General features: G+C 49.9%; 1 protein-coding gene and 1 long non-coding RNA gene across 3 annotated transcripts; one reads left to right on the plus strand and one right to left on the minus strand.

Annotated features, from left to right (window-relative positions):
* The first annotated feature begins 1,761 nt into the window (after positions 1-1,761).
* PNPO (pyridoxamine 5'-phosphate oxidase) lies at positions 1,762-8,022 on the plus strand. 2 transcript variants are annotated; one of them, XM_006166101.3, is made up of 7 exons: positions 1,764-2,007; positions 3,472-3,596; positions 5,019-5,118; positions 6,476-6,529; positions 6,779-6,907; positions 7,166-7,236; positions 7,448-8,022. In XM_006166101.3, the coding sequence occupies exons 1-7, from the start codon at positions 1,870-1,872 to the stop codon at positions 7,614-7,616; spliced, it is 786 nt and encodes a 261-aa protein (XP_006166163.1). In that variant the 5' UTR covers positions 1,764-1,869; the 3' UTR covers positions 7,617-8,022. The 2 variants fall into 2 exon arrangements, with proteins under 2 accessions (XP_027623114.1, XP_006166163.1); XM_027767313.1 differs by lacking the exon at positions 5,019-5,118 and having other exon boundaries at positions 1,762-2,007; positions 6,763-6,907.
* A 750-nt stretch (positions 8,023-8,772) lies between these two features.
* LOC114005641 (uncharacterized) lies at positions 8,773-10,905 on the minus strand. The gene is made up of 2 exons (XR_003547471.1): positions 9,474-10,905; positions 8,773-9,308 (listed from the first exon to the last, which is right to left on the minus strand). It is a non-coding gene; the product is annotated as an uncharacterized LOC114005641 (long non-coding RNA).

The raw sequence follows: 10,905 nt of genomic DNA on the forward strand, positions 1-10,905 counted from the left end.
ATTCCGGTCTCCGGGCTTTTTTTTTTTTTTTTTTTTAGGTTTTGCCACGATCCCTTTTCTTCCATTCTCCTCCTGAGATTTTGGGCACACACACACACCATGATTTTTAAGCCTCCATGTCCAGCACTCGAAATGCGGTCAGTCATGTGGGAGTCCAGCACCTTAACCACCACGCCACTTCCTGGCCCTCAGCTCCTGGCTTTTAAATAAACTACTATTGATAGAATGAGACTGGTCATGAAACCCTACAATCCAGAACCAAGGGCAGCAGTAGCCCAGGAGTGCTAGAAGTGTGTGGTTCCGTGAACAAAGCCATGTGAGTTGAAGGGCATTCATTAGTGCTTACACGGGTTCAACCGCAGGGCCTGGGCGGGAGGGGAGGACAGCAATGTTCACATGTGGAAAGAACATTAACAAAAATGTAAGTTCAGGCAATTCTCTTTCAATCACGTTGATGGATGAAAACAAAGGCATCACAGAAAATGCGAACCAGTGGAAAATCCAAAGATAACATTATTAAGCCTTAAGACAGCCTTTGGAGCAAATTTGTCATCCAGATTCCATCCGGCTCAAGCTACACACACATAATAATGGATGATAGGTATCAAACGCAGGGCTTTATGAAGCTCAGCTGTAATGCAGACACCTGGGCAGGCCAGGAAGTCCCTCTTACCTGGCACAATCCTGGTGTCTGCCTAGATGGCTCTCGTAGCTCTCCTTCCTGATGTTGGTAGAAACCAGGGCTAGAGAGGCCTCGACCCAAGGCTGCTCGGCCATGTTGAAGCTGAAATGGGTACGGGCATGTTTCCCATTTCTCAGCCCTGGGTCCACAGCCCGGAAGGCACTTTGCACAGCCACTTTCTGCCTAAGAGCTATTACTGGCGCTGACTTAGGAACTAGAGTCCTATTACCTAGAAAGGGCAAAGTATGGGAAACTCGGCAAAGATGGAGGAGGCCCAGGAGTGGTGGGGAAGTGGCATCCTTTCCAGAATTCTGGCAAGCATGAACTCCAGTGCATCCAGACTAGGAAACCATGAACAAAAGTATGCTCTGATTCCTGATGAAGAAATGGGGCTGGAGGAAAAGGGTCAGCCCTGGAAAAGGAAAGATCTAGATGTCTTGATCCCAAATTTCTCTCTTCCCTCTTCCCATTCAGCCATTTTCCTTTTCATTGAGTCTTTCCCTGACTCTCCAGTCTCAGAGTACCAACCCACTCCCCTCTACATAGCACTTATCTCATATGGTCCACAAATCATGGCAACTCTTTCACTCTCAAGATCCAATACTTTTCTCCAGCCAGATTACCCCATTCTCTGTGTGTCCCCATTAGCTGGCCTGAGAATCTGGTCCCTAATTCCATTTCTCTTTTTTTTTCTTTCCCTGTCCACCAGCCTATCCTCCCAGGGGATACTTCCTGACCTAACTAGCGCCTGCTGTCACCTACTAAGGACCAGCCACTTAATACTGATCACTCCCCTAACCCCCCCAGGGGCTCATCCCCCGCCCGCCGCCTGGGCTGGGCAGTCCCTATACCTTTAACAAACCTCCACGTGCGTGTTAACGGCGGTGACAGCATTTCCTTGTCTCTCTGCTCCCGCCCCCGGAGGCGCCGCCCATTGGCCGATGGGTTTCTCCATTCTTGTTCTAATTGGTCTCGCTTCAGAAAACTCCAACCAATGACCTCTGCGGGTCTGTCTCCCTCCTCCGATCCTGGGCTCTCATTGGCTCCGAGGACTTAAGACCTGTTACTTGGTTGGGCGACTGGCAAATCCTTCCTTCCCCGGGGTAGACACCTGGGCTGAGAATTTGGTTCCGAACCCAACGGAATCGAGCGCTGGGCGACACCGGGTCACGTGTCCGGTAGCCCTCATGACGTTCGGGCTGCGGGGCGTCACCGTGACGTTTGGACGGGCTGCCCAGTGGCCAGGCTACCTCCGCCACCTGTGTGATCGCAGTGCCGCCATGGATCTGGGACCAATGCGCAAGAACTACCGTGGGGACCGAGAGGTGCCGCTGCCGGGGCCTCTAGCAGCGGGCGGAGGGGAAAAAGGGGTCCCTGAGCCGACCAAGGGGAGGGGAGGAGGAGCCTCTTGGGGCTTCTGGTTCCACCCCGCAGGAAACGAGGATGTAGGGTTCACCCTCATGGGAGGAGATTTCAGAGACCACCCCTGGGGGAGCGGTTCTGGGAAAAAGTGAGTGAAGATGAGGTTCCAGAGGTAGCTGTCCTAGTGGATGAGAGCGGGAACTCTGGAGCCTGTGGGAGGGAATTTGATCACAGTGGATGTGTATCTTCTGGGGCGATTTACTTAACCTCTGTGGGCCTCAGTTTCCTCACTTGTAAAGCGACAGTACCTACCTCACAGGGTTATTATGGATTTCAATATTTGTAAAGTGCTTACAACAGTGATAAACAGCTTCCAAAATGTTAAAATACATGAAATATGGGAGAGAACACTCTCGGTCCTTACTGCCTTCAACCCTTTGTGCTCACGGCCATTTGGGGATGTTTGTCTTTTCCCTTCTCAGGATAGGAACCAAAAGCAGTGTTTTGGAATTGGGGTCCAGAGCCAGGGTTATCAAATCTGCTTGCATTGAGCCTTAAAACGCAGTTTTTTAGGGGCCAGGTGATGGTGCAGTGGTTAAGGCGCTGGATCCCACATGGCTGTCTGTGCTGTTTGAGTCCTGGACCTGCAGCCTGGAAAACATACAGGGTGCATGTGCACAGGTGCCCCAAATCCCAAGAGTAGAATGAAGGAGACGGGATTGCAGTGGCCCAGCCCTGCTTAGGGATGCTTCTCACTTTCCCTCTGCCTCTGTCTTGTGAATGCAGGTACTCTAAAGCAGAAAAAAAAAAAAAAAAAAAAAGTTTTTCATTAAATGTCAGACCTACTGAGTGAGAATTTACGGGGGTGGAGCCCAGAAACCTTTTTAAAAAGAAAAATTAAAAAGTTAAAGAATTACTTATTTGATTTTACTTATTGTTATTTTTAAAATGTGCTACAGGACATGCGCACTTACGAGAGAGTGAAAGAGAGAGGAAAAGAAGTAGGAAAGCAAGTCACCAGGTCCAGGACTTGATCTGTGGTTGGCTCTGTGGGAGTCTAATGCTTTAACCACCACGGCACCTGCTGGCCCTGGGAACATCTCTTTCTCTCTCTGTTTTTTTTATTTTATTTTATTTTATTTTATTTTTAGGCTTTCCAGGTAAATCTGGTACATGAATAGTTTTGATACATATACATAAAACTGATGAACCCATTACTAGGTATGAAACTGGGCGAGTTCTTTGACCTTTTCTGCCTGTTTTCTCTACTGTAAAATAGGGCACAGAACCTACTCCTGGGCATTTTTTGGGTTATGAGGTCATTATTATGAGAACTAAATGAGTTACCATTTGCAAAGTGCTTAGAATAGCACTAAGTACATGTAAGACCTATGTGTTTGTTAAATGAAATAAAACTCCTTTCCCAGGCATTTGAAGAGACTCATCTGACCTCCCTGGACCCTATAAAGCAGTTTGCTGCCTGGTTTGAGGAGGCCGTTCAGTGTCCTGACATAGGCGAAGCCAATGCCATGTGTCTGGCTACCTCTACCAGGTAGGTATAGCCATGAGCCCTCTGTGGGAGGGTACAGATAAAGTAGGAAACCTAGGAAGTGCTCAGCAGTTAGCGTAATGGCTATGTCGCTGAACTCCCATGTAGTCGACTGCATGTTCGAGTCCCAGACCTGGTGGCTTAAACTCACGCCGGGCACGTGTGCATGCATGCCCAAGATCCTGAGAGGAAAATGGAGGAGAAGGGATTGCGGCGTGGCCATCCCCCCAGGGAGGGTGATTTCTCGCTTTCTGTCTCTCTGTCTCTGTCTGTCGTTCTGGTGAGCGCATGTGCCCTATAGCAAAAAACCTCTCCAAAAAAAAAAAAAAGAAGTGCTCAGCTAGAGGAATTTTAACTCCATGGTTTCAACACTGATATTAACATGCTGTGTGGCCTTAGCCAAGTTATTTTCCTCTCTGGAGTTCAGCACCCTTAACTATAAATCAAAAACTAAACCACTAAATGCCATTTCAATAATAAAATGTGGTACCTTGTCATCTCTGCTCCAACGCACCCCGCCCCTCGCCTGTCTCCCCATCTCCCTGAGCCCCTTCTGTCCTTCAAGAGCTCCATCTCCTGGGACATCTCCATGAAGCTCTGTCCCTCGCTTGAAGCCTAGCACATTGCTTCGCTGTTTCACTCGTGTGAAAGTCAGTCGTATACCCTTGGAGACATCTCTCATGTTAGTTTCTTATTCAGTTCTTATCCTCCTCACTAACATATGAGGCCTTGAAGGCAGAGCTCTTGCGCTGTGCTGCGGGGTATCCCCCAGAACTCTGCAGAGAAGACCTGAATAAGCCCCCTTATGTGATCCCCGAGTGTTGGCTGATTGCATTTCATGGGTCTCTGCTGCTAGGGCCTTGCTACTTGGCTAGGGCTGCCAGAACAAAATCCTGTAGACCTGGGAGCTTAACCAGCAGAAGTTTGTTTCCCCACAGTTCTGGAGGCTAGAAGTCCAGGTTTGGTCTGGTATGGCCTCTTATCGCTCACAGATGATGCCTTTTTGCCACATCCTCCTGTGGCCTCTGCTCTGAGTGTGTGGAGCGAGTGTGAGCTCTGCAATGTCCCTTCCTCTTCTCACAAGGACACCTACCTTATTGGAGTAGGGTCCTATCCCTATGATCTCGTTTAACATTAATTACCTCCGTAAAGCCCTGTAATCAAATACAGTCATGTTGGGTTTTAGGACTTCAACATGTAGATTTTGAGGGGACGCAGTTCAGTCTGGAACAGGGCCCCAGGCAGTGGTGTCATACTTGTACGTCCAGGACAGATTCCCAGGAACATTTGGGGTGAGTAACCTGAGAGCGGAATAAGAGGAGCATAGCCAGTGGGGAGAGCACAGCCAGATGTCGTGTGGGGAGGAGACCATGGCAAGGACAGTGAAGTGGGCTCTGACCACACTGCTCTGCTGTTTGCCCCTAGAGATGGAAAACCCTCGGCCCGCATGTTGCTGCTGAAGGGCTTTGGCAAGGATGGCTTCCGCTTCTTCACTAACTTCGAGAGTCGAAAAGGAAAAGAGCTGGTGAGGGTTCAGAGGGCCTGCAGGGCCCAGCCTTCACCTCCTCAGTTGCCTTCTCAACCCTGTCTCTCTGTGCCTTCTGCCAGGCTCCCTCCTGCCTCTAGGCCTGTGCATTTGCCATGAATGAATGCTCTTTTTTTTTTCTCTCTCTTTCATTTTTTAATTACCAGAGGACATGTATACTCATGAGAGAGACAGAGAGAGGAAAAAAGCATCCCTGATGGGGCATGATCATGCTCCCTCCCTTCTCTTCCATTTCTCCATCCTTTTGGGATTTGGAGCACACACACACATCACGTGTTTTCCAAGCCACCAGAGCTGGGACTTGAATCACAGTCGGCCACGTGGGATCCAGCTCCCTTAACCACTAGGCCATGCAGCCAGCCTCAGTGAATGCTCTTCCAAACTGCTCCCCCTCATCTAACGGATGCTGAGTTAATTCCTGTCCCTTCAGGTCTCGGCCCAGGTGTTACCTCTTCAGGAAACCCTTCCTGAACTCTTACACCAAGTCAGCTCCTGGTACTGTTTGCTGCCATCATCATTTGCAACTTTTCTTTCTGTTTTACCATTTTTTCAGTTTCTAACTGTATTTATATGTGATTGTGTGATTGGTATTTATCTCCTCTGCTAAACAGTAAGCTCTGTTGTGCCTGTTTTATCTCTGTTTTCCCCCAGGGCCTCTCTTGGAGTCAGACACAGAGCTGGCACTGTATGTGTAATCAGTGAATAAATCCAAAATCTGAGTAGCCCTGACCATGCCAACCAAACGTACATTTCTCAGGTCTTTAAATGTATGGGGGAAAAAATAAATAAATAAAAAATAAAATAAATAAATGTATGGGGACCAGCAGTTAGCATAATGGCTGTGTCGCTGGACTCCCAGGTAGTCGACCGCGGTTCGAGTCACAGACCCGGTATCTTAAACTCACGCTGGGCGCATGTGTGTGCGTGCCCAAGATCCTGAGCAAAGAATGGAGGAGAAGGGATAGCGTCGTGGCCATCCCCCGTGGGGGTGATTTCTCGCTTTCTGTCTCTTTGCCTCTCTCTGTCTTTCTGACAAGCGCATGCGCCCTATAGCAAAAACCTCTCCAAAATAAAAAAAAAAAAGCATGGGTGAGAAAAATGTTCACCCTCACCTTGGAGTCCGACTGACTTAAATCCAGTTCTACCACTTACTGTGTGAACATGGGCATACTGCTTAACCTCTCTGAGGTTCACATGTGTGAATTTCTGCCTCTGAGGTTTGAGTGAGGCATGAAAGTGAATGCATCCACTAAGAGCCCGCACTCTGCCTGCTCCCTGCAGAGGCATCCTCCGCCATCCGTCCTGATGGCTGTCTGTGATTCTCTTTCATTTCCAGGACTCTAATCCTTTTGCTTCCCTTGTCTTCTATTGGGAGCCCCTTAACCGTCAGGTGAGTGAACATTCCCGGGCCAGCGGTGGGTATGCTGGGTCAACAGAGTTTATGAATGAACCCACTGAAGCTCCTCAGACTGGACGAGCATCCTGTCCAGGCCTGGGCACTCTTGCCTCTCAAACAGCTCTCAGCTAGCTGGTCTAGTTGGAACCAGCAGTGGCGGGCGGTCAGGAGACAGGAACAGGGCCGTGCTGATGGGAAGGCAGACAGCACTGAACACCAGCCACCAGGGCTGTCCCTGAGCAGGTACGTGTGGAGGGCACCGTGAGGAAGCTGCCAGAGGAGGAAGCCAGGTGCTACTTCCACTCCCGTCCCAAGAGCAGCCAGATTGGGGCTGTGGTCAGTCACCAGAGTTCTGTGATCCCCGATCGGGAGGTAAGTGGGTCTCCTCTATGGTCCTGTGGGTGATGCGGCCTTGGCTATCCTGAGGCTGTCCCCAGGGGAGGGAGAGTAGGGAAATGGGCCTCCTTTACCTGTCTGATCCTCCTGTTGACTGCACCCTGGAGGACAGATGCCAGTCTGCCTGGCTCACCTGTGTCCCTAGTGCCTAGCCCAGCGCACGTGCTCAGTAAGTCTTTTTTTTAGTGAGCCATTGACTGGGCCTGACTTTCTCCATCTCTTTCCCCTGAGCAGTTTCTGAGAAAGAAAAACGAGGAACTGGAGCAGCTCTACCAGGAGCAAGAGGTGCCTAAGCCAAAATACTGGTGAGTAATACCTGGTCATCATCTAGAAGGGACACAAGACCCCCATCTTTACTTGAAGCCACCCTGTCTGTGGAATTACAGACCAATGCCTTCTGGGCAACCTTTGTTTGTTGCATGTCAGTAGCTTCCTCCAAGACACCCTGGGATGGTAGTGGGAGAATGACCTGCCTGGAAAAATCCAAAACACTGAAAACCCTGCTTCTCCTTGTAGGGGTGGCTACATCCTGCACCCACAGGTGATGGAGTTCTGGCAGGGACAAACCAACCGCCTGCATGACCGGATTGTCTTTCGGAGGGTCTCTCAGGCAGGAGTCTCCTCTCTGGGGCCCATGACCCACCGTGGAGAAGAAGACTGGCTCTATGAGAGACTTGCGCCTTGACTCCAGGATCTGTGGCCTAGAAGGAAGCTGCGGCTAGGTGTTAATAGAGGGTGTGGGAGTCAGACCCTTCTTTCTACGCTCCGCTTATTTCTCTCCCAACCCAGGATGTCTAGAGCTCATCCTCCAAGTTCTCTGAACTCACTTGGCTCTCAACTGGTCAAGTGAGCGTAGCAGTCATAGAGAATCATGCATGGGAATCACACCATTATTTTCTTGACCCGGGTATGGTTTATAGGAATCGCGCCCCCTAGGGGTAGCAGCTAGTGTGACTCCTGCAGCCTTGTCTGTTGCTTAGTCATAAGGCCCGAAGCACCTGAGCCAATCTAGCCAATCAGATTTTCTTGCCAGTCGTTTGAAATGTCAAGTGGAGAGACCCAGAGCCAAGCCATTAGTGGCAGGGGGGAGGCAACAACTCTGACTGTGCTGTTGCAATTCCCAGAGCTGCCCTGATGTCTCCTTCCAGGGCCTGGGATGTGCAATTCCTCCTGCCTCAAAACACCCCACTATTTGTGAACCTTCTTTTCCTTATTATTATTTTGGTTTAAACTAAGTAGAATCAATTTCTGTTGCTTACAACTATTGAAAGAACCATATCTGGGCCAGCAGATGGCATGGTGGTTAGGGCACTGGACTCCCACATGACTGACTATGGTTTAAGTCCCAGACCTGCAGGTTGCTTTTTTATTTTCCTTTTCTCTCTCTGGTCAAATCAAAATAATAATAATAACAAATTAAGTAAATAAATAGTTTGTTTTTAAAAAGAACCTTAGCTAACTCATTTACTGATAGAAGATTTTTTATAGCATTTATCCTAATTGCTGCCTCCATTATTTGAAGCACAGCAATGTGGAAAAGAGATTAAATGTATTCCCTGGAGCCAGCAGTTAGCATAGTGGTTAAGGTGCTGGGCTCCAACATGGCCAATTGCAGTTCAAATCCTGGACCTGGCAGCTTGAAAGTCACACCAGACATGTGCATGTGCATGCCCAAAATCCCTGGAGAAAGGACTGTGGCATGGCCTTCCCTCTAGGGATGTTTTTACTCTCCCTCTCTCTTGTGAGTGCATACACCCTGTGGCAAAAACCTTAACAAAAAAAATGTATTCCCTGTAGTTCCCAGGGATCCACAGGTGGAAACTACAGGAAAGTAGGTTTCATCTTAGTAGGGGGAGTGATTTCAAACAATCAGAACTACTTAAGAGTGAGTGGGCTGTCTATTAGGTAGTGGATATTTAATCACTAGAACTATTCGATCCTAGTCAATTAGGGATTTTATAGAAGGGATTCATATACAGGTATTTACAGACCAGGAAGATTTTAATCAAGCTTCACACTCCACACACAGATATTTCTTTTTCCAAATATTAAATTATTTTAGAGATTATGCTTCTCAGACTACTCATACATCCCCTCCCCCTACTCCCCTGATGATTCCTGGGATCACTGGTTTTTACCCACTCTGGAATTAGGGAGCTTTTAAAATCCTGACATCTAGGCCCTGCCCTCCGAGCTGGTTTAACTGATCTAAATGGAGCCTGGGCATTGGGATATGTAAAAGTTCCCCAGGGAATTCTGTGCCACAAAGCTTGAGACTTCCTGGTCTACATCCTTGCTACTCACCGGGTGGTCCGTGAGCCAGCAGTCGCTCTGAGTTCCTTAGAGATGCAGACCTTTGGGCCCACCCCAGGCCCACCTAATCCTATCCTGCATTTTCACACGACAGCTGACCAGTGCACTGGCCTCAGTCTCTAAAACCAGTGACCTCTCGCCCTCGCGGTCTGGGATCCTCTGAGACCCCGCAGCTGAGTGCTCCAGCAGTCCCTCTGAGTTCCTTAGAGATGCAGACCTTTAGGCCCACCTAATCCTATCCTGCATTTTCACACGACAGCTGACCAGTGCACTGGCCTCAGTCTCTAAAACCAGTGACCTCTCGCCCTCGCGGTCTGGGATCCTCTGAGACCCCGCAGCTGAGTGCTGTGCTGAACTGAACTGTATTTGCTTTTCTTGAGCACAAGACTCTGACCAGGGGCAGCCTGGATGAGTAAGCAGCCTGCTGGCTACAAAGTGGAGCCAGGCTGGGTAAATGTTTGCTATGACTAAGCCAGAGTCAGAGAACTGACACTTATTTGTGCTGGTTGACATTGAACTTGCCACTCCGTAGACTGCTTACGACTATATGACCGTATGGGCGTGCGCTTCAGTCTGGTACTGATAGTGCTCTCCAAGGGCAGCCTCTCCTGGATTAAGGCCTGCTGACCCCATGGCCACCTGCAGGAGGGCACTGGGTGCCCCTACCTACCTTGCCCTTTTCGTTGTGCTGTGATTGGGAGTTCTCGCTTTTATGCTTGTGCATGAAGGGCTGCACCCCACCCGTGTTATTTGGGGCTATGCATCCCCCCAAGTGTTGGGTCTGGTCTCAGCTATTCCTTTTGAGCCCTCTGGCCTTCAGTGACTGTGCCAAATCTGTAATAAATGCCTGTCAGCCATGCATGATATTCATGTTAACGTTTGTCCTGGTCTGGTCTTGCCCCCACCCCACCCTCTCCGGAACAGAGGGAAGCTGGGAACATAAGCCACTTTCCCCCTACCCTGCTTCTCCTTGCCTATAGGTTGGACGTCCAGCAGAGGGAGCCCGTTGTCTGGGCTGGGCCCGCCTCTGGGCAGCAAAGGCCAGTTCTAGCCAGCCTCCCAGCCTCCCCCTTCCTCAGCTTGGGCCGCGTCCCAGTGAAACTGTGGTCGATAACCCGTAGCCTCTCCCGTTCCTGCACATATTTGCACTCTCGGTTCCTCCTCCTCTGGTCTGCAAACCTACAGCTGCCTAGGCTCTGACTCCCTGAGCAACTGCGGCTTCCTTTGGCTTCTTTAGTACTCACCTGCCCCAGCCAGCCAGCTCCCCACTTTAGGGATATGTGTGTGTTTCTCTGGGAGAGTCCTGTGGAGGTCACCAGGGCCTGTGGAGCAGGGTGGCCATGTAAGGGGCTACAGACCCTGCTACCTAGGGGGTGAGGGGGTATTGCACAGGTGGGAACACCGGTACTAGGTAGACTGTGAGCAGGAGGCTCAGGCCCTTCCTCATCCCTCACCTCAGGGTACCCCAGGAAGGGCTGATGTGGGAGGTGCCTGCAGTAGGGTCAGAGGGACACCCAGCCTCCAAGCTGGTTGGCTTTACCCTGTTTGGCTCTAGGGTCTGCTCAGCCCCTCAGATGGTGCTCACCTCCCAGACAGTGCCTCTCCCTTCCCTCTCCCTTCCTATAGTAGGTGGTGACTGCTGCTTTCTTTGTTTTAAACAA

The sequence above is a fragment of the Tupaia chinensis genome, unplaced genomic scaffold (genome assembly GCF_000334495.1).
Source record: "Tupaia chinensis unplaced genomic scaffold, TupChi_1.0 Scaffold144171_1, whole genome shotgun sequence".
NCBI classification, from domain to species: Eukaryota; Metazoa; Chordata; class Mammalia; order Scandentia; family Tupaiidae; genus Tupaia; species Tupaia belangeri.